This window comes from Trematomus bernacchii, unplaced genomic scaffold (genome assembly GCF_902827165.1).
Source record: "Trematomus bernacchii unplaced genomic scaffold, fTreBer1.1, whole genome shotgun sequence".
Classification (NCBI taxonomy): domain Eukaryota; kingdom Metazoa; phylum Chordata; class Actinopteri; order Perciformes; family Nototheniidae; genus Trematomus; species Trematomus bernacchii.
In genome coordinates this window covers 203,464-230,484 of record NW_022987737.1, presented here as the reverse complement: position 1 = coordinate 230,484, position 27,021 = coordinate 203,464, and the positions used below count along the sequence as shown (strand labels likewise).

Sequence of the window (27,021 nt, the reverse complement as noted above, 5' to 3'; positions counted from 1 at the left end):
CCTGAGGGAGACCCTGGAGGGGGGGGGGCAGCTGGGACCGGGGGCGGGTGGAGGAACTGCAGCGAGAAATGACCTCCATCGGGTCAGATATCCTGCAGCTGGAGACACTCGCTGTTAATCTGGACAGCAGCCTCTGTAAGAGCCACCTCCACCTGGGGGGGTCCGAGGGGGGGGTCAGCAGGGTGTCCTCCTGCCGCCTGCTGGCTGACGCCCTCTCCTCGCAGCTGGACTCGGTGAGGAGCCTCCTGGGGGAGAAGCAGAGTGAGGCGGAGGCTCTGGGCTCCCTGTGGAGCTCCTTCAGGAGGAGGAGGGAGACGCTGCTGCAGACTGTGGAGAAGCTGGAGGAGCAGGCGGAGAGGAGCAGCTGCAGGGAGGCAACGCTGAGCCAGCTGCAGAACAGGTACACACACACACACACACACACACACACACACACACACACACACAGTCAGTGTAACCTAAAGCAGCAGGCGCTGCATTACATTTTGAAGTTGAATTTCAACATGTTTTTCTAACGTCCCCCGTCCCCGTCCCCCCCTGTGTGCCTCAGGCTGCGGTTCTTCTCCCAGCTGGAGGACGAGCTGCAGTCTCACCTCCACGAGCTGCAGTGGCTGCAGGAGCGGGGGGGCCAGCTGGCCCTCAGAGACCAGGAGCTGGGAGGGGAGGTGCAGAGGGAGATCAGCCTGCTGCAGAACACCTGGGGGGAGACCAGGACCCTCATCACTGAGAGGTACTGAGGGGGAACATTGTGGTATCTAAAGGGTTCAAGCTTAAGAGGATCCTGAAGAGAACAGCTGATCAGAGAAACCCTGAGGGGAGTGGTCATCTTCTGTCAGGGTCACTAGTCTGTTGTTGTTATACTCAATTCAGCCCCTTGTGGCTGAATTGAGTATAACAACAACACCATATCCCCAGCACCCCCTGATGTGGACCCTCTCTGCTCTCTGCTCTCTGCTCTCTGCTCTCTGTTCTCTGTTCTCTGTTCTCTGTTCTCTGTTCTCTGTTCTCTGTTCTCAGTGTATTTCTCATACATGATGTGACTTCCTGTGCTGCAGACAGGAGCAGTGCCACCTGCTGGTGGAGCTGATGAAGGAGTACCAGAGTCTGAAGACGTCTCTGTGCAGCGTGACGGACAGCAGTGAGACTCTGATGGACATCACATCTGTCCTCAGAGACCACGAGGAGACACGGAGAGCACTCACCAAGGTCTGTGCCTGAACTATTATTAGTCCATTTATTGAACATGTTAGAAACAAAAAAAACAATAATAATAATAATTATTATTACAAAGAGAAGCAAAATAAAAAACTTTCAAGGTATAAAAAAATATAGTCATGTTCAAAAGAAGAAGCCTCAAAACGTTTCTGGTCCTCCTCTAGCGTACATTGTTCATGAAAATCAAAGTTCAGGTCATCGTCATCAGCATCCGTGAGATTTGATTAATTGTTTTAAACAAATCATGTTTTTGTACAAAACAACCAAAATAACTAACGTTTCACCGTGCACACGTCCAGAGTTTCACCGTGCACACATCCAGAGTTTCACCGTGCACACGTCCAGAGTTTCACCGTGCACACATCCAGAGTTTCACCGTGCCCACGTCCAGAGTTTCACCGTGCACACATCCAGAGTTTCACCGTGCACACATCCAGAGTTTCACCGTGCATACATCCAGAGTTTCACCGTGCACACGTCCAGAGTTTCACCGTGCACACGTCCAGAGTTTCACCGTGCACACATCCAGAGTTTCACCGTGCACACCTACCGGCAATCCAGATTTACCGTGCACACATCCAGAGTTTCACCGTGCACACATCCAGAGTTTCACCGTGCACACGTCCAGAGTTTCACCGTGCACACATCCAGAGTTTCACCGTGCACACGTCCAGAGTTTCACCGTGCACACGTCCAGAGTTTCACCGTGCACACGTCCAGAGTTTCACCGTGCACACGTCCAGAGTTTCACCGTGCACACGTCCAGAGTTTCACCGTGCACACGTCCAGAGTTTCACCGTGCACACGTCCAGAGTTCACCGTGCACACGTCCAGAGTTTCACCGTGCACACGTCCAGAGTTTCACCGTGCACACGTCCAGAGTTTCACCGTGCACACATCCAGAGTTTCACCGTGCATACATCCAGAGACAGAAAAGAGTCCCGTCTCAGTGCCCCTGTAACACTGACCAGAGACCCCCCTGTGGCCCCCCTACAAAAAAAAGGTTACAATATTCCGATTTATTGGAACTAAATCCAATCAGAGACCCGGATGTACAGCGGAGATTAAACTGTTCATTACCTTATATATAAGCAAATACTGTTTATGTTTTTTAATTAAATTGTCACTTAAAGGTCACCTATCATGCTTTGTTCAGGCAATAGCATAGGTCTCAGATATATACAAAATATATAAAAAACATGTCTATGAAGTGTTTTGCTCCAAATACCAAACAGATCACCCATTCTAGCCATGCCTCATATCCCTCTATTTCACTTCCTGTTTCAAAAGTGCTGATTTGGGGTATAAAGCTTTAAAAAAAGAAAAGAAATTGATACAAAATAAAAAAGGAGGGGTCTGAGCTCATGCGGGACCCGGCAGCTACTGTCTAAACTAAATACTGCCGTGATGAAACGCCATATCATGGATTATCAAGGATTCTCTCTGAAACAGTATGGAGCTCAAAGGCTTTCTCTCTTGCCGGTTATACCACAAGGTGAGTTCCTTTTTATTTCCTGCTTCTTCACACACATGCTCTCCAGTACAGGTTAGCTCTGAGTGTTAGCCATGCTAATGTAAACACCGACCATATTACGTCCAAAACAGTCGGGCATTGTTTCTGATAGCAACGTTTCTGATAGGGCCGTGGGTCCACATTTCAGATATTACGTCATATCGGACGCAAATCTGGATCAGCTCCGTTGTTCCCCCGTTTTTAGAGATTTGGGTACGGAGGAAAAGAGAGAGGGTTTTATTTTCTGACGCTGCGTGAGTTCCCCGACACACCGGGGACACACCGGGGACACACCGGGGACATGTAGTTATGGATAAAAGACATCAGAAAGTAACTTTCGCATGATAGGAGACCTTTAAAGTTACTAAAACAAATACTCTTGAAAAAAACTACTGAAACAAAGGACTGTAACTTACATTTACTAAAACAAATAACTTTACAAAAACAAATACCAATTACTGTATTTTATGTTTATTTTACACAATTAGTTTCTACTGTCTTTGTCTTTTTAACCCGCTTTTATTCTCCCCCTCTCATGAAATAACTGGCCCCAGCCCAGTAACATGGGGCTAGAACCGCCACTGCTCTGTCTGCATGAGTCCTGTCTCCTGTCTCCTGTCTCCTGTCTCCTGTCTCCTGTCTCCTGTCTCCTGTCTCCTGTCTCCTATCTCCTATCTTCTGTCCTGACCTTAAACTTGTCCCCTGCAGCACGAGGCTCTGAAGGTGGAGATGCTCAGCCGGCAGCAGGAGGTGGAGCAGCTCTCCGTGCGAGGGAAGCAGCTGGTGATGGAGCTGAAGAAGATCCCTGAGTGTCCCTCAGAGACACTGAAGAGGGACATGGAGACGCTGGTGGACCACTGGCTGGATGTGAGGACACTTTATTTAGGGTCACCATTAGTTATTACTTTGTTACTGTACTTAAGTACATGTTTCTGGTATCAGTACTTTACTCCACTACTTATTTTCCTGACCACTTTTTACTTTATACTTCTTACATGTTGAACACAAATACCTGTACTTTCTACTTCTTACATTTTGAACACAAATACCTGTACTTTCTACTTCTTACACTTTGAACACAAATACCTGTACTTTCTACTTCTTACATTTTGAACACAAATACCTGTACTTTCTACTTCTTACACTTTGAACACAAATACCTGTACTTTCTACTTCTTACACTTTGAACACAAATACCTGTACTTTCTACTTCTTACACTTTGAACACAAATACCTGTACTTTCTACTTCTTACACTTTGAACACAAATACCTGTACTTTCTACTTCTTACATGTTGAAACACAAATACCTGTACTTTCTACTTCTTACATTTTCCAAACAGGCTGGTTCCTTTAGTTTGAATCCGTGTTTGGTGGCGTGATCATTATTATTGATCTAATGGTTACACAAGACAAAACATCGTGATGACATCATAAAGTGTCCAAAATCTGATCAGCTCATTTTCAGACAGGTTTTTATAAAAATGGATCAAAAAGAGAGAGAATCTTTGTTCCTGAAATGTTCAGAGTCTCTTTACACAGAGGGGACACATGTTGATGAAGAAGAGACATGAAGAATTGGATTTAGCATAATAGGTGACCTTTAAACACCTGTCTCCCCCCCCCCCCCCCCCCCCCCCCCCAGGTGTCAGAGAAGCTGGACGATAACCTCCTGCAGCTGAACCAGAGCCTCTCTCTGTGGGAGGAGGTGAGGAGGATCGGGGAGGAGGTGGAGAGCTGGAGCGGAGGAGCGGTGATGGAGCTCAACGAGAGTCTGAACAACCTGAACCACAGCCGGGGGGTGGAGGAGCGCCTCGCCACGCTCAGGGTGACAGCATGTCCTCTTTAATCCTCTCTTTACGCTCTTATTCTGAAATCCCACCTCTCTGTCACCTCCTTTTCAACTTGAGACACGTGACAGTTTAATGAACAACAGGAGGTCTACTTCAATTATTTTAATATTGTTTTTACGATACGATAGGATAACACTTTACTGGTCAGATCTGAGATGCTCCTTGCATCCCAGCAGCTCCATGTGTAACATCCCAGCAGCTCCATGTGTAACATCCCAGCAGCTCCGTGTGTAACATCCCAGCAGCTCCGTGTGTAACATCCCAGCAGCTCCGTGTGTAACATCCCAGCAGCTCCGTGTGTAACATCCCAGCAGCTCCGTGTGTAACATCCCAGCAGCTCCATGTGTAACATCACAGCAGCTCCCTGTGTAACATCCCAGCAGCTCCGTGTGTAACATCACAGCAGCTCCGTGTGTAACATCCCAGCAGCTCCGTGTGTAACATCACAGCAGCTCCGTGTGTAACATCCCAGCAGCTCCGTGTGTAACATCCCAGCAGCTCCGTGTGTAACATCCCAGCAGCTCCGTGTGTAACATCCCAGCAGCTCCGTGTGTAACATCACAGCAGCTCCGTGTTGTAACATCCCAGCAGCTCCGTGTGTAACATCCCAGCAGCTCCGTGTGTAACATCCCAGCAGCTCCGTGTGTAACATCCCAGCAGCTCCGTGTGTAACATCCCAGCAGCTCCGTGTGTAACATCCCAGCAGCTCCGTGTATAACATCACAGCAGCTCCACGTGTAACATCCCAGCAGCTCCGCGTGTAACATCCCAGCAGCTCCGTGTGTAACATCCCAGCAGCTCCGTGTGTAACATCCCAGCAGCTCCGCGTGTAACATCCCAGCAGCTCCGCGTGTAACATCCCAGCAGCTCCGCGTGTAACATCCCAGCAGCTCCGTGTGTAACATCACAGCAGCTCCGTGTGTAACATCCCAGCAGCTCCGTGTGTAACATCACAGCAGCTCCGTGTGTAACATCCCAGCAGCTCCGTGTGTAACATCCCAGCAGCTCCGTGTGTAACATCACAGCAGCTCCACGTGTAACATCCCAGCAGCTCCACGTGTAACATCCCAGCAGCTCCACATGTAACATCCCAGCAGCTCCACGTGTAACATCACAGCAGCTCCACGTGTAACATCCCAGCAGCTCCGTGTGTAACATCCCAGCAGCTCCACGTGTAACATCCCAGCAGCTCCACGTGTAACATCCCAGCAGCTCCATGTGTAACATCAACAGACAAACATCAACACTCATGAGAAACAAACAACAACATGTAACATCCCAGCAGGATCAGTGAGAGCTGCTCAAAGAGCTTCAGCGTGATCTTGTTCAAATGCATGGAAGATAAAATGGTCAATTTGTATTTTGGTTGCATTCTAAATATATATGTGTTTGTGTTGCATCGTGACAGACTTCATCAAAACAACAGATATCAAATGTTGGGATGAAACTAGTTTAACCTTCTTTAGTTTCTTTCTAAAGTATGTTTCTTTACGTTTCAATGCAAAACACATTTGGTGCATTCAACGTGCCTGACTCAGCTGTTTCTTCTGAACGTCCATTAGTTGTATTTCTCTTTGGGTTTGCACTTCTTCCACCATCAGGGCTCAGAACCCTTCCCTGTCAACAGAGACACTTTGCAATACTTCATCCAGACTTTAAAACTAACAACATCACATGTTCCTGCGTGTTGTTGCCATGTTTGTTTCCTCTCAACTTCTGGATTTATTTGAGTCTTAGAGTTATTTGTGCTTTCTAGGATAAACCATTGCTCTCCACACTTTAGTGTAAAAAGTGTGTGACAGCCTTTAGAAGCCATTGATTTAAAGGTGGGGTAGGTAAGTTTGAGAAACCGGCTCGAGATCGCTAGAATTTGAAAATACACAACCGGAGAAAATCTGCCACTTCCTTACAGAGCCCCTCCTCCAACACACACGAACGCGCACATGACCAATGAGGGCACGAGATAAGTTTGTGCACGAAGGCTGACAGGCAGGTAGGCCATCCAGTTATTTTAGCCGGGCCGGCTAAAATGATTGGTCGTGCTTTTTACAGTACTACAGCTTCCACAGATGAGATATTTTTATGGATTTTTTGTCAAAGCACTTCAGATATTCATTGCTATCGGGATGTTTAGAGCATTCCATGGAATATAACAAAAAGTGTATCTCGAGCCGGTTTCTCAAACTTACCTACCCCACCTTTAAAGTAAATCTCCCACGTTATTACTTTAAAGTCATTCACACACTATAGTGACTCCCAGATATTGAGAGTAACCCTGAGAAGCCTCTCACGGAGCTTTAATGAAGGTCTCCTGCTCAGGTGGAGCTGCTGGAGAAGGAGCAGAGGGTGGAGACGCTGCAGAGCAAAGTGTCCGAGCTGAGGAGGTGCAGTCAGAGCGAGGAGACGCCCGCCAAGCTGCAGGTAAGATCAGATGGAACTTTATTCATCCCCTTTTATAGCAGCAACAGGTCGGAGTGAAACACAGGACTCACACAAGGTAACAATTAAGATAATGTAGAACATTAATTAAAATAATAATACAGCAAAAATAAAGTGATAAAGAAACTGACATTATTAATATATATATCTAAAGTTATGCTGTATGTCACGTGTGCATGACTCTCTATGGTCCCCGCCCAGGTACTGAACATTATGAATATTATATATGTATATAAAGTGATACTGTATGTCACATATGCATAGGGTTGGGTATCGTCTGAAATGTACCGAGTCCGGTTCTTATCGAGTCCGGTTCTTATCGATTCCCCATTTCGATTCCAAGATGGACCTAAAGGACGGAGATTTGACAACCGAGAAGGGATGTAGCCCTTTGACTACAGATGCTGTTACCGCTCTGTGACACTCCTCCGTCAGCTTTCCTTTTAAAGCCAAAGAGAACGGTGTGTCGCGGCGAGCTGCACCTGGCACTTCTGGACATGCAAGCTGCGGGGTGCTAGTGCTGGCTGTTGATGCCATACTCGGGCTCGGAGACCGCAAGCCATCAAAGACTGTACATTCTTTTATCTCGATGCCGTGCTGTCTGTTTGCTTCCATTAGAAAGTACTATCTATCTATCTATCTATCTATCTATCTATCTAGAAGGGCAACCTGACGAACAAGTTATTAACTTTGCACAGGCAATGCTCTGTGCCTTGTCTTTTCTTTTTCAATGTAGTGGAGCCACACTTTAGAGCGTTTACCGCGATCCATCTTTGGTGTTATGACGTGACTGAGCCGTGCATGCTGGTATCTAAACAAAACAAATCATACGCTGCTGTTCCGTTGATGCGTGACGTAGTCCTCACTTTACTATACAGGTCCTTTCAGATAGCTACGTAGCCTTAGCCTACGTCCGTGCAGATATGTAGGCTTTCTTTGCAATACTAAAGGGTTAGTCTACCGCGTTTAGGAAGCCTTAAGCAGAACCCAAATTATGTATTGTACCAAGCGTTTTGTTATCGGTTCTCATCTGGAACCGAGTCTCGGTTCCCAACCCAATGAATATAAAGTTATGTATGTCTCATATGCATGACCCTTTATGTCCCCCCCGGGTACTGAACATTATTAATGTTATATATGTATGTAAAGTTATTAATGTTATATATTTATGTAAAGTTATTAATGTTATATATTAATGTAAAGTTATTCATGTTATATATTTATGTAAAGTTATTAATGTTATATATTTGTGTAAAGTTATTAATGTTATATATTTATGTAAAGTTATTAATGTTATATATTAATGTAAAGTTATTCATGTTATATATTTATGTAAAGTTATTAATGTTATATATTTATGTAAAGTTATTAATGTTATATATTCTCCAGGTGCTGCAGACGGACCTCCGGAAGAAGCTCCTCGGCGTGCAGAAGCTGCAGGACCAGGCCTCAGCCAACCTGCAGGACTTCCTGTCCCAGAGGAAGCAGCTGCAGGACTACATTACCCAGATGTCCCTGTGGCTGAAGAGCATGGAGGACTCTCTGATGTCATCGCCCAGCGGCTCCGCCCCCGAGGACATCTGCAGGGTGAAGGTGGGTCAGACTGCAGAGTCTGTTCTGTGTGTAAACCTGCATGTTACTCCCCTGTGTTTCCTCCCCCCTGGTGTGTTATTAACGTGTCCCCCCCCCCCACCCCATGGTGCAGGAGGTGCAGAAGGAGCTGCAGACCCAGCAGGGGGGCCTGGACTCCAGCAGAGAGGCTCTGAACTCTCTCTGCAGGAAGTTCCCCTCCCAGGAGCTGGCTGATCTGGGGTCAGATCTCACCGACCTCATCAAGACCTTCGAGAGCCTGAACCAGCTGAGTGCCCGCACCCTGGGGGGGCTGCAGACTCACCTGCAGACACACTTCACAGGTGAGGGGGGGGGCTGCAGACTCACCTGCAGACACACTTCACAGGTGAGGGGGGGGGCTGCAGACTCACCTGCAGACACACTTCACAGGTGAGACGTTGTCCTTCCTGCAGAGTCACTCAATCTCACAGAATAACCCTTTCTGGATCCTGAAAGAGCTCTGTTCCCCGGAGCTGCTGCTCTCAGTAATACACATTAGTTTCAGTCGATCAGTCCCCCTCTGGAGAAGCTGCTCCTGCTGCAGGGTCACTGAGTGGAGATGATCCATCAGGAGGAGACCTGATGTTAATCCTGGTTCTCCTGGTTTCTCCCTGTTCTCCTGGTTCTCCTGGTTTCTCCCTGTTCTCCTGGTTCTCCTGGTTCTCCTGGTTTCTCCTGATTCTCCCTGTTCTCCTGGTTCTCCTGGTTTCTCCCTGTTCTCCTGGTTCTCCTGGTTTCTCCCTGTTCTCCTGGTTCTCCCTGTTCTCCTGGTTCTCCTGGTTCTCCTGGTTTCTCCCTGTTCTCCTGGTTCTCCTGGTTTCTCCCTGTTCTCCTGGTTCTCCTGGTTTCTCCCTGTTCTCCTGGTTCTCCTGGTTTCTCCTGATTCTCCCTGTTCTCCTGGTTTCTCCTGGTTTCTCCTAATTCTCCCTGTTCTCCTGGTTCTCCTGGTTCTCCTCAGACCTGGTGCAGGAGTTCCACCGCTGGCTGTCGGAGCAGAAGGAGATCGTGAAGGAGTGCTCGGACCGGTCCGGAGACACGAACATCGTGGAGAGAAAGCTGCAGAAACTCAAGGTCACTGCAAGATATATTTATACTTTATTAAAGATATCTGCACTGTCACTAAACTACACATTTCTATTTAACTATACGAATATATTTTACATCATTTTTCCTTCATGTTTCTTCTGTAAAGCTTTGATTTAAATTACGATAATTATTTATATTATTTTAGTTTTGTTATTTTATATGAGATTTTTGTACTTGCTTTTATTTTCATTTCATTTCCTCTGCACCAAAGCCAGCTGTGTGTGTGTGAATGCAGTGACCTCCTACCTGCCAACAGGTGTCAGTGTGGAGCTGTAACATATCTGTCTGTGCTCTCCGCAGGGTGCCATGCAGCGGGTAGAGGAGGGGGAGCAGCGCCTCACGGAGGTGTGTGAGGAGGGGGAGCAGCTGCTCCTCCACCTCCCAAAGGGCAGCGCGGGCCAGGTGCAGCAGCAGCTCTCCTCTCTGCAGCTGGACTGGGACGGCTTCGTGGAAACGTGCAGGCAGAACCAGCAGATCCTGGAGGACGGACACTCGCTGCTGCGCGGGTGAGGGGGGGGGGGGTGTGTAACACCTTTATTTAAACCTTTAAGGGGGAGACCCTGATCTGATAAACACCCATAATAACCCACGCTGACACAGACAGGACATTTAAACGTTCTGGAAAGTTCCTTATTCACTCAACTCATTTTGAGCTATATTTCACCAGAATCAGGAGATGCTGTGTTTCAATATGAGCCTCAAACGCTCAAAGGTTTCTGTGTTCTGATGTTAGTCGGTGATTTCTAATAAATATGTAAAAGAATATGTGTTTCATCTGAGATACAACTCAAAGTGAGATGTTTTGACTGAACAAGATGTCTAAACTCACTGCAGTGATATTTCTGGAGTTAGTACGTCTCATATCAGGAGAGACATGTTCTGACTAGATATCAGACACAGATACTGGGCAAGATCTCTAGTGTTTGTAGTGTAACGCCCCCCCGCTGTGTGCAGGTTGGACGGCCGTCTGAAGAAGCTGCGCTGGTGGCTGGACCTGATGGAGCAGAGGATGACCTCCGACCTGATGGAGGCTCTGCAGCGCGGCCCGGAGAGAGCAGCGCTGCAGCAGGTGGAGGAGTTCCAGCAGGAGGTGCTGAAGGAGAGGTGAGGAGTGTTTGGAGATACTCAGATTGTCTCCAAATCTGTTTTTGTCACGTGCTCAGGCTCTATCTGCTGATTTAGGCAAGTAGAATAAAGCTATTTGGACGTAAAAATCGCTATTTTAAGATTATATTTAGGTTATTTTTCCTGAACAAAGCGTGGGTCACAAATGATTGGTTTGAGAGCCGTCCGAAAGGTTAAAACCTGACAGATATTTCTGTTTTTACAGTTTCTGTTTGTGATGAATTATGTCATTTTAGGTGTTTTCTTTTTTTTAAGAAACTATACAATTTAAGAAATGTCAATATTCGAAGTAAATCAAATGAGTTACATTATTCTGATCTGTTCAATAAATAATTCCTTCTCTTCTCGTGGTAAACGGTGAAATATAAACTTAGTTTGGGTTATTTTTCCTGATAAAACGCTTCCTGACGGATGATGTGTTCATGGACCGTCGGACAGTTGAAACTCTGAAGATCATTCCGGTCTGTGATCAATGTTTTCATTCTAGAGATGTTTTAAAAGCATTTCCTCCCATCTGCAGGAACTCATTTCACGTTTATATACAAACATCCATAAATTACATTAGTCCCTTTTCCAATTAGTTTAATTAAAGACGTGTTCAAGGACCGTCAGAAACTTTAAACTCAATAACAAACGTTTCTGTTTTAAACTAAATTAAAGTGAAATTAGTTTGATCTGTTCAATGAATCCTTTCTTCTCATGGTAAACGGTTAAATATGAACTTATATAACAATAATAATAATTCCTGTTTTTTCAGTTCCTGTCTGTGATCAATGGTTTCATTTAGATATTTATTAACCCTTCCTCCCCCTGCAGGGACTCTTTTGAGCGTCTGTGTCAGGAGGCGCAGGCACTGAACGAGGGGGGGCGGGGCGACGGCAGTGAGACCCGGGTGTCTGCGCAGCTGCAGTCGCAGTCGCAGGCTCTGCTGCGCAGGGCGAAGGAGAAGCTGCGCTGCGTTCAGGTGTCTCTGCAGGAGACGCTGGGGTACGAGGAGGCACTGCAGAGCTCCAGGCTGTGGCTGAGCAGCGTGACGGAGCGCCTGCACCTCCTCAGCTCCACCACCGGCAGCAAGGAGGCGCTGGAGAGCAGGCTGGCTGCCGTGCAGGTGAGAACACCCTCCCTGGAGCTCCTCAAATTAATTACAATGTTTTATATATGTTTTATATGCAAGTAGTTTATTTGAAGTGTCATTTCAGAAGGTTAGGACTTCAGAAGGTTAGGACTTCAGAAGGTTAGGACTACAGATGGTTAGGACTTCAGAAGGTTAGGACTTCAGAAGGTTAGGACTACAGAAGGTTAGGACTACAGAAGGTTAGGACTACAGAAGGTTAGGACTTCAGAAGGTTAGGACTACAGAAGGTTAGGACTACAGAAGGTTAGGACTTCAGAAGGTTAGGACTACAGAAGGTTAGGACTACAGAAGGTTAGGACTTCAGAAGGTTAGGACTTCAGAAGGTTCAGCGAGATCAAAAAAAGAAATCCTTTCAGTGCAAATCTTACAATCATCAAGCAGTAATAACCAGAGATGTTAAAGTACACACATCCTTTACTCAAGTAGAAGTACACACATCCTTTACTCAAGTAGAAGTACACACATCCTTTACTCAAGTAGAAGTACACACATCCTTTGCTCAAGTAGAAGTACACACATCCTTTACTCAAGTAGAAGTACACACATCCTTTACTCAAGTAGAAGTACACACATCCTTTACTCAAGTAGAAGTACACACATCCTTTGCTCAAGTAGAAGTACACACATCCTTTACTCAAATAGAAGTACACACATCCTTTGCTCAAGTAGAAGTACACAAATCCTTTACTCAAGTAGAAGTACACACATCCTTTGCTCAAGTAGAAGTACACACATCCTTTGCTCAAGTAGAAGTACACACATCCTTTGTGTTCAACATGTAAGAAGTAGAAAGTAAAAAGTGGTCAGAAAAATAAGTAGTGGAGTAAAGTACTGATACCAGAAACATGTACTGAAGTACAGTAACAAAGTATTTGTACTCCAATACTTCCCACCTCTGGTAATAATAAAATAAAATACAAATACATACAGTATATGTATATATACACTTAAGACAATTGTATATACAATGATGAAATGCAATATAAATAAAATGCATGTATAATGAAAATAAGTGAAATAGGATAGACTGAGGTTTAAGATGACTGTGGACATGTGGTGATGCTTTTATTTTGGCGTTCCAGGACATCCTGCTGATGAAGGGGGAGGGGGAGGTGAAGCTCAACATGACTCTGGGGAAAGGAGAGCAGGTTCTCAAGCACAACCGGGGAGAGGAGGGGGAGAATATCTGCTCCCAGCTGCAGGGCCTCAAGGACAACTGGAGCAACATGATGATGATCTCCATCAGCTGTCACAGGTACGCACGCACGCACGCACGCACGCACGCACACACACACAGTAGTACAGTATATAACAGTGTCCCACCCACACTGATAATAATAGATAAGATTTGTACTGTAGCGCCTTTCAAGGAACCCAAGGCCGCTTTACATGAGTGAACAAACAAACAAACAAACAAACAAGAAGGGCAAATAATAAAGAAAAAAGGGTAAAAAAATGGGTTAGGGGTCAAACAACACTAATCTCCATCAGCTGCCACACACACACACACACACACACACACACACACACACACACACACACAGTATCTAACCCTCTCTCTCTCTCCAGCCGGTTGGAGATGGCTTCCTCTCAGTGGACTCTCTTCCTGGCCTCCCATCAGCAGCTCCTTCAGTGGATGCAGTCTGTGGAGCAGGAGCTGGGGGGGGCGCTCCCTCCTCAGGTGGGTCTGAAGGAGAAGGCCTCTCTGCTGGAGCGTCTGAGGGGGGTGCAGAGTGACGTGGAGGCTCACGCCCCCCCCCTCTCCCGCCTGATGGAGCAGGCCCTGGAGCTGCACGAGAAGACGGGAGATCAGACGTTTGGACCCGAGGCTCGAGGAGAACTGAGCGCCAAGTACAGCGACATCTCTGCCAGTGTGAAGGTGAGGAAATACGGGGGTCCTGGAGGTCGCTGAAGATATAGAAATATATATATATATATATATATATATATATATATATATATATATATCAAGCAGGTTATATATCCAGTCCTTGGGGTTACCATGTCTCTTTGCTCATGAAAGGGCAAGGTGCAGGTGATGCAGAGCATCGTGTCGGAGCACCAGCAGTACCTGGACGCTGTCAGGGACTTCAGTGATTGGCTGCTGTCGGCCAGAGAGGAGCTGCAGCGCTGGAGCGAGCTGAGCGGAGACTCTGCCAGCGTGCACAGGAAGCTGTGCAAAGTCCAGGTAAAGAGAGTTTCATATTTCCTGCAGGCTCTTCTGCCCTCTCATGAATCCACAGAGCCAGAGGACTGATACCTTCACCATTGATCAGATCTGACGTGTGTAATACTTGATTCCCTGCAGGAGCTGCTGGACAGTAAGCAGCGCGGCAGGGAGCGTCTGAGCCGTGTGCAGAGGTGTGGGGCGGTGTGCAGAGACCACACGGGGGCGGGGGGGGTTCGAGGCTCTGGAGAGAGAGGAGGCGGGGCTTGTGTCCTGCTGGGAGCAGTGGGAGCGCTCTGCCCTGCAGACCAGAGCCTCGCTGGAGACCGCTCTGTCTCAGATCAGCTGCTCCGAGCAGGAGTTCAGCAGCCTGTCTGCGCAGATGGAGCTGCAGCTGCACGACTTCAGCCGGCTGCTCAAAGACTGCCGGCTGCGCATCACCCAGGCCGAGAGGCTGACCGAGGGGGAGGAGGCGGTGAAGGGCTGGACCCTCGCTAAGGTACGTCTGAAGTTAAGATAAGATAAGATAAGAAGTACTTTAATGATCCCAATCTGGGAAATGTTTGCGTTGCAGCATAAAAACACAAGGCACTGAAATTAAAAGACTATAAATAAACAATCCAACATGTAAACATCTCAAATAGAAATAAAGTAGCATTAAATATAATAATAAATACTGTATATCTGAGGGGAGGAGGCGGTGAGGGGCTGGACCCTCGCTAAGGTGGGGGTTAGATCACACACACACACACACACACACACACACACACACACACACACACACACACACACACACACACACACACACACACACACACACACACACACACACACACACACACACACACTGCTGCTGAGGGTCTTCAGGGTGCATAAAGGAAACATGTTTTGTAGAATCATTATATGTGTTTTGTGCAGGACGTAGTGGAGGAGCTGCAGAAGGCGGAGCCGGCTTCAGAGCATCTGAAGACTCAGCTGAACGACCTGTGCAGATTCAGCAGAGACGTGGGGGCGCAGTCAGAGAGGGTCTCTGCGCTCATCAAGGAGTACAACAGGTGGGATAAAGTATACACTATTGCGGCTTTCACACCAACGCGGTTCCAGGGCCGGTTCGGAGCTACAGCCTGAAAAGCACCGGTTTGTCCTGTTCACACCGCAGCGGAGCCGCCTCTAAGCTCCGAAACCCGGTGCTTTTCAAGCACCAAAAAATTGTCGGTCTAGAAGCAAGAACCGCATACGTCACTCTTACGTCACGCTTACGTCTGAGGGGGGCGAGATTAACCTGAGCTAACAGTTAAAGGCGAGTACGGCAAATGAAAGTTGTAACAAGCAGTAGCGCTGAGCAAAGTGACTAGAAGGCAACCACACACTTATACAAAACCACACTTTATAAAGTCAGGCAACACTAACCAGGCTTCGTGTGTGATTCTGTTTATTTGTACCTTACTTTGACCATCCGTTCGCTGTTATTGATCATTGTGGAGAGCAGGCAGACGTTTTGTTTGTTATTATAGCAGCTATCGGATGGAATCAATACATGGGCTGCACAGGTTGTCATGTCCGACTATCACAAGTAGAATCATAATGAAAAATACGCCGGTAAAATGTGCCTGTAGAAAACGGCTTAGCACGTAGTCAGTTTAGCTTCGGTTGCTATGCTAACATCACCCATGTTATACCAGAGAAACGTTCATAACAGCGTTGTGATGCCAAACACCGTCAATTCAGACTGACACACATTCACTTAAGGGGAACTGGGGATATGTATCAGCTGCTTGTGTGACAGTCAGACAGTGAATACTTTAGAGCCGTGTGAGCTAACCCGGAGCTAACGGGAGAATACACTCCCGTGGAAGAGCAGCCAGCACTGCAGCGGTCGATAAATGCCGCTGAAACACATTAATAAACAATGAACCACGGCACTCTGGAGAAAAGTATAAGGTTGGAGAAGTCATTATTTAATTTAATCTGGCTTCGTATGATTAAAAGCAACACGATCATCGACCCGACGCAGTCCCCAGTTGTTATTGTTGTTGTTGTGAGCGCCATAACGCCGTTGGGGAGAAAATCAGCGACGTAAACGGTGACGTCATGACGCAGCAGCGGCAGCTCCAGTCGGGCTCTGGGTGGTGGGAACAAAACGGGGGCTGAAAAGAAAAAACGGTTCCGAACCAGAAAAGCTCTAGAGGAGCTACAACGGGAACCAGGTTGGTGTGAAAGAGGCATATTTAAGGAAAATGCTACAGCTACCAGAACACAGATGTATGATTTCATATGGATTCCCAGTGGTGTGTGTAACTGTGTGTGTGTGTGTAACTTTGCTTGCTGCTGTGTGTGCGCAGTGTGAGTCTGCAGGCGGGCAGGGAGTGTCAGAGCAAACAGAAGCTTCTGGATCAGGGTTTCCGCTCCGCCTGCAGAGACTTCCAGCAGTGGCTCGTCAACGCCAAGATCAACACGGCAAAGTGCTTCGACGTTCCCCAGAACCTCAGCGAGGCGATCGCCAGCCTCCAGAAGATCCAGGTAACTCAGAGACAACACACACACACACTCTGCAGAAGATCCAGGTAACTCAGAGACAACACACACACACACACACACACTCTGCAGAAGATCCAGGTACACAACTCAGACCCTCTGCAGGAACCACAGGTGTGTCACCACTGATCCAATGTTCCCCTAGCTGCAGAACTGCTCTAATCTCATTATATCAGAGGCAGGATGTCTTTGTGAAGAAAGCCAACAGATCAGTCAGTGTGCGATCCTTCCAGAATATAACTGAGAATGACTTTAGTGGAGCCTCGTGTTTCACATGTTTCATTCATGCATCCAGGCCCTGGTTCCTGCATCTGTTTCATACTGTTAGTGTTGGAGGTATGGATCAACCTGGAGGATTGATTCATGCTGTGAACGAGGCGCTAACTGCAGCCTCGTAAAGCCTCGACCTCTGTCCTGACCTCAGAGATGTTTACCTTCCTGTTCCACCTGTGTTCCTCCCCATGCTCCATCTGTGTGTTCCTCCCCATGCTTCATCTGTGTGTTCCTCCCCATGCTCCATCTGTGTGTTCCTCCCCATGCTCCATCTGTGTGTTCCTCCCCATGCTCCATCTGTGTGTTCCTCCCCATGCTTCATCTGTGTGTTCCTCCCCATGCTCCATCTGTGTGTCCCTCCCCATGCTCCATCTGTGTGTTCCTCCCCATGCTCCATCTGTGCGTTCCTCCCCATGCTCCATCTGTGTGTTCCTCCCCATGCTTCATCTGTGTGTTCCTCCCCATGCTCCATCTGTACGTTCCTCCCCATGCTCCATCTGTGTGTTCCTCCCCATGCTTCATCTGTGTGTTCCTCCCCATGCTCCATCTGTGTGTTCCTCCCCATGCTTCATCTGTGTGTTCCTCCCCATGCTTCATCTGTGTGTTCCTCCCCATGCTCCAGGAGTTCCTGAGCGACAGGGATGCGGGGCAGCAGCAGCTGGGGGCCGTGCAGCGCAGCGGGGAGCTCCTTTGCAGCACTGCAGAGAAGGAGAGGGTGGACGCGGTCCGAGGGAAGATGAGCTCCTTCAGAGAGGACTGGAGGAACATGATGAGCAGCCTGCACCACCGGGAGAACAGCCTGCAGGTAATATACCTGAATACACACCTGAATACAAACCTGAATACACACCTGAATACACACCTGAATACAAACCTGAATACACACCTGAATACACACCTGTCGATATGAATAAAAGCATTTTTTTTATACAGTTTAAGTCAGGGAAACATCTATTTCTTTAAACTAAATACTTCTTTGCAATGTTCCTGTCGTCAGCTTTCAGGCGACTGTTCACTTCAGAGTCCATTGCACATTTGACTATTTCTTATACACGTGGAATGAGAGACTAGAGTAGGATTTTAGGATTAGCTGTGCCTGTTATTGCAGATCTTGGCATACATTGAGTCTTGTCAAATTAAATCTTTGTCCATTTTTCATAAGATCCCTGATTGTGAAGGTGTAAACGTTGTTCTACTGTAAATATCCAGGGTTTATTCTGATGTATTTGGTCACATGCAGGATATTAAAGAGCTGCATGATTATCCATCCTCAATTAATCCCGAGATGATTTCCCTAGTTGGTATCTTAACGTTGTGTTGTGTCTCTCAGACTGTCTTGTCTCAGATGAGGGATTTCGAGGAGAGTGCGGAGCCTCTGCAGGAGAGCCTGGACGCCACAGAGCTGTCGGTGCATCAGAGCTGCAGCCGGCTGCACGACCTGAGCGCCAAGAAGCAGGAGCTGCACAAACTGCAGGTAATAACCCCCCCCATCATCATCATGTTCAGGTGCAGCAGACCCTCAGATCATCAGAACCTCAGATCATCAGTGAACGGTTTCTGCAAGTTTAAAATGCCAGATTCAGCTTGCAGAAACCACAGAGTGCCCACATCTGCAGAGTCTCCATCCAGCTGTTTCAGTGTTAGAGAATCACTGCTAATCTTTAGAAAGCTCTGCCATCAGCTGACTAACAGCCATGTGCTTCCTGTTGACACGCTGCCATCTGTCTGCTGCTCTCATGTACCTCTAACTGTGTCTATAGCTCCTGCTTCATCTTTCAAATTAAATATTTTAAATGACTGCTCTGTGTAACCTGCTGTCTTCTGTCTGTCTTCTCTCTGTCTTCTCTCTGTCTGCTCTCTGTCTGCTCTCTGTCTGCTCTCGGTCTGCTCTGTGTAACCTGCTGTCTGCTCTCTGTCTGCTCTGTGTAACCTGCTGACTGCTCTGTGTAACCTGCTGTCTTCTGTCTGTCTTCTCTCTGTCTGCTCTCGGTCTGCTCTCTGTCTGCTCTCTGTCTGCTCTGTGTCTGCTCTGCTGTCTGCTCTGTGTCTGCTCTGCTGTCTGCTCTCTGTCTGCTCTGTGTCTGCTCTGCTGTCTGCTCTCTGTCTGCTCTGTGTCTGCTCTGCTGTCTGCTCTCTGTCTGCTCTGCTGTCTGCTCTCTGTCTGCTCTGTGTAACCTGCTGTCTGCTCTCTGTCTGCTCTGTGTAACTTGCTGTCTGCTCTGTGCTGTCTGCTCTGTGTAACCTGCTGTCTGCTCTCCTCCTCTGCTTGCTTTGATCAGAGTGTCCTGGAGGATCTGTCCTCCGTGGATCTTCAGCTCAGGTCTCTCAGAGAGAAGGCCCAGCGGCTGTGGGACGACCACGCTGCGGGGAAGGCTTTCATCCACCGAGCGTCTCAGCTCTCTGCTCAGTACCTGGCGCTGACCAGCCTCACCAAGGTACAATTCTGCTGCAGCATGCAACCTGTAGCCTGCAGCCTGCAACCTGCAACCTGCAACCTGTAGCCTGGAACCTGCAGCCTACAGCCTGCAACCTGCAGCATGCAACCTGCAACCTGTAGCCTGCAACCTGCAGCATGCAACCTGCAGCCTGCTGTGCACGGGGGGGGGTTCTTCTACTGCTTCTCTGGGGATAGAGCTGCAGGAGATTGAGACACTAACTGTAAAAAGCACCTGTAGAATAACGACACTGATTTCTCACTGCACGTCTTAAAAAATCACCAAAATGACACCAAAAACTCACAGCCAATAACTGTATGTATAAACAGGAATAACTGTGTGTGTGTGTGTGTGTGTGTGTGTGTGTGTGTGTGTGTGTGTGTGTGTGTGTGTGTGTGTGTGTGTGTGTGTGTGTGTGTGTGTGTGTGTGTGTGTGTGTGTGTGTGTGTGTGTGTGTGTGTGCAGGAGAAGGCCTCCCGTATCGAGCGTATCTCCTCAGAGCACCACATGTTCTCTGAGGGTCTGGAGGGGCTTCAGGACTGGATCTCTGACACCAGACACACTCTGACCACCTACTGCACCCCCACTGCAGACAAGCAGCTGCTGGACAGCAGGGTGATCAAGCTGGAGGTACACACACACACACACACACACACACACACACACACACACACACACACACACACACACACACACACACACACACACACACACAAACCACACACACACACTCTTTCTGACTGCAGTGCATCAACAGTTTCTATAATAAAGTTATATCAACACTATAGGAACAAAACAAACTGCCTCCTCTGTTTTCTTTTCTTATGTACTGCACCCGATGTACAGTACATAACGTTTAACACCCATATCATTAATTTAACTCTACCAACACCAATCCGTTACCTGTACAAGTCCTCATTGAAACTGGTCCCTAGGTAACATTATGTAAGTATAATCTGGAAAATGTACTGTAAGTAGTGACATGCAGTGAATGTGCAGGCGCTGCTGAGTGCCCGTCAGGAGAAGGAGATCCAGCTGAAGATGCTGATCACTCGAGGAGAGTCCGTGCAGAGGAACACCTCAGCTGAGGGGGTTCCTGTCCTGCAGGAGAACCTCCGGGAGCTGAAGGAGTCCTGGGACCACCTGCTGTGCGCCTCCATCCACTGCAAGAGGTGAGCGCTGAAGATACTGACAGCACTGTCTGTAGTGACCACCATATCCATTTGTTGTATCCTTTAGTCTGTGATTCACTCGTGGGCTGACCGATGAAGAGACGCGTGTTGCTGAGAGAGAAATAAAGGAATGTCCAGATGCGATTGAAAAGTAAAATATTGCAGCATCTCTCCTTTTATGCTGCAAAACCCGACCTGCAAATACACACAATCTCATGCTATAAATCTACTCTAAAATGATAAATGAATAAACTAAGGAAATATCTCCTACACTGTTTAACTAGTCTAAAAACCACAGTTCCACAGCGTCTAAATGCTGCTCTGTCTCGCCAGGTCTTCACAGTCGTTTTTATTTTAGAAAGCTATTGATATGAACGATGAACCCCCAGACTCAGAGACAGTTTCATCCCACAGGCCATGAGACTGTTAAACACATGAACTATGTGAAGATCATCCATAAACATTCATCTGGCTTATTTATCTAATATCAGATTCCATTTACTTGTTTATAGACTCTCTTGCACTATTTCTATTTTATTTATATTAACGTGCACATCTCAAAACATTCTCTTACACTATTTGATCTGTTTCATTAGTTCTTTGTCCTATATATATTCATGTTGCTCTGTTGGAGGAGGACTTCAGTTTGTCATTGACGCATCTCCACTGAAGCTGCTGAGCTCATGGTGAGAGAGACTTGGATCTTGAATTAGAGCCGTCATCAGATAAAGAAAATCTCAACTATCTCTTATAACTGTGTGTGGACCAACGGATCATTTAAAGGGGACCTATCATGCAAAATGCACTTTTGTACGTCTTTTATACATGAATATGTGTCCCCGGTGTTCCAAGTGTCAGAAAACACAACCCTCTCTATTTTCCTCCATACCCAAATCTCTAAAAAAGGGGCTGCAACGGATCTGATAAAAACTGATCCAGATTTGAACACTGTCCTGACGTCAGGACGGTGGCGCTACGGCTATTGGGCCAACTCCACCAATCAGGAGGAGACAGCGACGGCCATTGCCGTTCGAAAGCGCTGGAGACGCTGTAGTACATATGCCAGGCCTGTTGATGGTGCTGTTCTCACTGAATCTGCCCTTGCTAAAACAGGGATAAAAAATGTCAAATTGAGCGAAATGAGGCATGGCTAAAATGCATGATCTGTTTGGTATTTTGAAAAAAAAAAAGTATAAATATGCCTTATATAGGTATGGTCCTACACTATATTATTCAAATATAGCATGATAGGTCCACTTTAAAGTAATGAAGTTGTTAGAGCTTGTATTTAGTTTTGATAAAAAAGGCCACCTGGTCGTGACATCTGTAGTCAACTACATAAAAGACTACAATTCCCACAGTCCCTTCTCTAAAAGAGACAGAGATGGGCAACCTGTCAGAAAGACTCCTTCAAGGGACAGTTTTTAACCGTTAAGATACCGTTTCAGGTTCCATTTAAAGTTATAGAAGCTACGTTTTTCATTGCCATATCTCCACTGGAGCTGCTGAGCACACGCTGATAGAGCCTTGAATTGAATGTTGAAGATCACACTGTACTGTAACCCACAGCCAGCTGGAGGGCTCCCTGTCTCAGTGGACCAGCTACCAGGAGGACGTGCAGCAGTTTGTGAGCTGGGTGGAGCGGGTGGAGGACAGTCTGGACCCCGTGGACAAACTGTGTCCCGAGATGAGAGATAAGACTGCCAACCTGAGCAAAGCAAAGGTACTGCAACCCTCACTCATTCAGTTATGATGCTCCAAATATCAAACTCAGGTCCGCTGCAACTCTCACTACTTTGAAATCCAGGCTGAAGACTTTTCTTTTTGCCGCTGCTTTGAATTGAACTATTCACATCTCACACTGCACTGTAACTATTCATGTTTTCATTATCTTTGCTTTTTAATGCCATTTTATGATATGTTTCAGCTGCACTCTTTCTTCATGCTCTGTCTTTCATGTGTGTAAAGCACTTTGAATTGCCTCGTGTTGAAAGGTGCTGAATGAATACACTTTCACTCGTACTGTAATCACGTCACTCTCTACCGCATGCATCCTTTCACCCAGGAGGAAGAGTTGATTAGCTTGGTGTCCCCAAAGAACATCCTTTTAAATAAACAGCTTTTATTTCTCACTTTGATAAGTTTATACTTTACTCACCTCCAGCTGGCGATGGTTTAGCCCCAGCAGCCTGTAGACTTTGATAGATATGCCTGCCATGTTGGTCCTTCCTCTATAAGGCCAAGCCAGTTTCATCACATTTTCTTGAATGCATTGTGTGAGAAATGTCTTTTTTAAACTGTAAAGTAAAAATGTAAACTGTGAAAGAAAGGTATATGTATTATTAAGATAGAGAAATACCCTAACTCCTTCATCATTTATTCTAGACAAGTCATCTTTGTTGTCTAAACTTATGTTTCGGGGGCCTAGAAATCCATTGGACTTGCCCTAATTGCAATACCATGATTACATAATTGTAAAATCCAATATTTTGGATGCGTGATTCTATTAAAACCCTCAGAATGGGCCACCCGTTTCAAGTCCACTAAGTTCCGTAATATTTAATAAGTATCATTTAGTTTCCTTTTACTGGAACAAGGCTTCAAGGGGCGGCAGTGGTTCAGTCTGTAGGGGATTGGACTTTGGACCGAAGGGTTGCCGGTTCACGTCCCGATCGGGCCAAAAAATACGGAGTGTGGACTGGTACTGGAGAGGGGCCAGTTCATCTCCTGGGCCACTGCCGAAGTGCCCTTGAGCAAGGCACCTAACCCCCAACTGCTCACTGGCGCCGGCTAGACCGCTCTGACCTCTCAACTGCATGTGCATGTGTGCATATAACTGTGTGTGTATTTGTATGTGCATGTTGTAAAAAGTGTGTACTGTGTGTACTGTATGACCTGTATAAAAACGCATGTGTGTGTACGACAGAGTGGAAACTGAATTTCCCCCTCGGGGGATTAATAAAGGTCCATCTTCTTCTTCTTCTTCTTCATGATATCCTCAAAAACACTTAAACACAAGAATATGAATCGTCACCATTTTCAGTCATTCAGAAGTTGGTGGCAGAGAATTTCATTTGTGATCTTATGTCTGTGTGTTTGCAGCTGCTGCACGAGGAGGTTCTGAGTCACAGCGCTCTGCTGGACACCATCTCTGTGAAGAGTGGGAACCTCTCTGAGAACTACGTGAACCAGCTGGAGCTGCAGGAGCTGCAGGAGCGCTACGAGGCCGCCAGGGACAACGCCAGAGTACACATATATATATATCATATACAACATGTTCAGTGTTAGATAAAGTGTTGTGCAGCTGTTTTAAAATCATATATTTACACAACAACACAGGGTGTAAACACATGTTGACAGAAGGCAGGTGAGATCCATCAGCAGGATATTAAATTAGATCACATTTAAAACAGTTTTGTCGGGTAGTTTTTACAAACAAGGAATACTGTAAGTGCATAGCATTAGAGTCATTGAAATACAAAGTAAAATATTGCAGTTTAATCTTTCCAAAGCATTGGCTGCAGTAAACACAGAAGTTGCTGGAAAATAATTGATATCCTGTGCTCCCTGTGGTGCTCAGAGTGCGGTGTGCAGAGCCGAGGAGCTGGTGGAGTCCCACCTGGAGTACCAGCGGGACCTCCAGAGTTTCGAGGATTGGCTGGAGGAGGAGCAGGAGACGCTGGGCTGCTACACCCAGCTGGAGGGAGACGTGGAGATCCTGGAGGACACTCTGCAGAGGCTGCAGGTCAGAGAGGACTCTTTAAAGCAGAACGTCTTTACCTTGTCTGACAGATGGGAAAAGTTTGAGAATTTGACTAAGAATGTAGTAACTGTAGTTCTTTGTGGACACATGCAATGATGGGATCGTGAACTATATTGTGAGAACAAGCTAACTTTAACCCTCTAAGAGTTCAGCCAAATCTCACCAGAAACTGTTATATATTGTTTTAAAGTTTGAAAAGAGAGTGCTACCCCCCCCCCCCCCCCTAACTCTAAGTTCTCTAAGACTTCAAGACTCATATCATTTAATACAATATCCTTTATATTTGTCAGCATAATGCTTAAGGTAGATTACTAGGCCAATACTTTAGCTTCTGAATGCAGGACCTTTAGTGTAACGGAGTATTTCTACACTTCATCAGTTACTGCAGCGTTCCTACATCGTAAAGAAACTGCTGGTTAATTCTCCAGGCAGCCTGAGAGAGTCTGATTCACTCCTTCGGATAAATAAAGTCTTATCTTATCTTATCTTATCTTAACCCCCCCTGATGTCCTCCAGGAGCTGCAGCTGCGGTGCTCGGAGGGCCAGGCCCTGCTCAACATGCTGCTGCTCAGCAGGGGGCATGTGGTCCCCTGGGGGGTCCCTCAGACGGAGGACCGTGTCCTGGAGACCCTGCAGCAGCAGTGGGGGGGGTACCAGGCTCGGCTGGGGGACACCCGCTCACAGCTCAACAGCACCCTGGCCAAACTGAGGCAGATGGAGCAGAAGTTCCAGAGGCTGGACAGCTGGCTGAGGAGCATGGAGGCCAAAGCCCAGATCAGGACTCACCGCAGGGGGGAGAGGGACACCAAGGAGGCCCAGCTGCTGCTCGTTAAGGTAAAGAGAAAGAGAGAGAGACACCAAGGAGGCACCTGTAGAAGGTCAGGACCCTCTCTATGGTGCACCTGTAGAAGGTCAGGACCCTCTCTATGGTGCAACTGTAGGAGGTCAGGACCCTCTCTATGGTGCACCTGTAGAAGGTCAGGATACTCTCTATGGTGCACCTGTAGAAGGTCAGGATCCTCTCTATGGTGCACCTGTTAGAAGGTCAGGATACTCTCTATGGTGCACCTGTAGAAGGTCAGATCCTCTCTATGGTGCACCTGTAGAAGGTCAGGATCCTCTCTATGGTGCACCTGTAGAAGGTCAGGATCCTCTCTATGGTGCACCTGTAGAAGGTCAGGATCCTCTCTATGGTGCACCTGTAGGAGGTCAGGATTGCTCTCTATGGTGCACCTGTTAGAAGGTCAGGATCCTCTCTATGGTGCACCGTAGGAGGTCAGGATGCTCTCTTATGCGTGACACCTGTAGAAGGTCAGGATCCTCTCTATGGTGCACCGTAGAAAGGTCAGGATCCTCTCTATGGTGCACCTGTAGAAGGTCAGAATGCTCTCTATGGTGCTCCTGTAGAAGGTCAGAATGCTCTCTATGGTGCACCTGTAGAAGGTCAGGATGCTCTCTATGGTGCACCTATAGAAGCTCAGGACCCTCTCTATGGTGCACCTGTAGAAGGTCTGGATGCTCTCTATGGTGCACCTGTAGAAGGTCAGGACCCTCTCTATGGAGCACCTGTAGAAGGTCAGGATGCTCTCTATGGTGCACCTGTAGAAGGTCAGGATACTCTCTATGGTGCACCTGTAGAAGGTCAGGATCCTCTCTATGGTGCACCTGTAGAAGGTCAGGACCCTCTCTATGGAGCACCTGTAGAAGGTCAGGATACTCTCTATGGTGCACCTGTAGAAGGTCAGGATCCTCTCTATGGTGCACCTGTAGAAGGTCAGGATACTCTCTATGGTGCACCTATAGAAGGTCAGGATGCTCTCTATGGTGCACCTGTAGAAGGTCAGGATCCTCTCTATGGAGCACCTGTAGAAGGTCAGGATGCTCTCTATGGTGCACCTGTAGAAGGTCAGGATCCTCTCTATGGTGCACCTGTAGAAGGTCAGGATGCTCTCTATGGTGCACCTGTAGAAGGTCAGGATCCTCTCTATGGTGCACCTGTAGAAGGTCAGGATGCTCTCTATGGAGCACCTGTAGAAGTTGCAGAGTATCCTGGAGTCCATGTTGAACCTCCTCAGCCTGCGGAGGAAGAAGAGCCGCTGTGGAGCTGTCTTAGTGACGGTGTTTGTGTGAAGACTGTCCATAGCAGCGTAAAACGTGTCTGGTTTCTACTGGTTGTCTCAGGGCTGGCAGGAGGAGGTTCTGGTGTACAGGAGGAGATTTGAGGGGGCCTCTCTCTGCTGGCTCAGCAGGTTCTGGACGAGACTCACATCAGCAGCGGATCAGCACCAGAGCCACTCAGATCACAGCCCGGTACCACGAGCTGCTGCTGCACCTCATGGTAACACACACACACACACACACACACACACACACACTCACACTCACACTCACACTCACACTCACACTCACACTCACACTCACAGATGTGATTTATAGGAGCTGCAAGGATCCCAGTTCAGGTCTGGGTTGCAGAGCCTCCCCTCATGTGTGTAGTTTGTTGTGTATAGTTTGTTGTGTGTAGTTTGTAACTCTGTTGTGTCCTCCTGGTTCAGGATCTGATCAAGCAGCTGACGGAGGAGGTGCTGCTGATGGAGGAGGCTCAGAGTGTCTCCATCAGCTTCTCAGAGTGGCTCAGAGCGGCTCAGAGTAACTTCAGCTCCTCCTGCAGCCTGGAGGCTGTGGACCGCTCTGCCCATGGAG

At 47.3% G+C, this 27,021-nt stretch overlaps 1 protein-coding gene across 1 annotated transcript; it reads left to right on the top strand.

Moving 5' to 3' along the window:
• Nucleotides 1-58: 58 nt before the first annotated feature.
• LOC117495039 (nesprin-1-like) lies at nucleotides 59-26,525 on the top strand (the record flags this gene model as incomplete). Its single annotated transcript, XM_034146102.1, is given in 29 exon segments — nucleotides 59-400; nucleotides 551-730; nucleotides 1,056-1,206; nucleotides 3,437-3,595; nucleotides 4,373-4,555; nucleotides 6,900-7,001; nucleotides 8,409-8,612; nucleotides 8,725-8,932; nucleotides 9,589-9,701; nucleotides 10,017-10,222; nucleotides 10,671-10,820; nucleotides 11,658-11,949; nucleotides 13,059-13,231; nucleotides 13,546-13,855; nucleotides 14,000-14,164; nucleotides 14,285-14,380; nucleotides 14,382-14,642; nucleotides 15,062-15,198; nucleotides 16,486-16,663; nucleotides 17,574-17,756; nucleotides 18,282-18,425; nucleotides 19,231-19,386; nucleotides 19,852-20,016; nucleotides 20,386-20,558; nucleotides 22,128-22,281; nucleotides 23,661-23,804; nucleotides 24,139-24,303; nucleotides 24,838-25,155; nucleotides 26,503-26,525. Coding segments are annotated over 29 exon segments (5,225 nt in total), but the record flags the coding sequence as incomplete, so codon positions are not given.
• Between the last annotated feature and the right edge of the window lie 496 nt (nucleotides 26,526-27,021).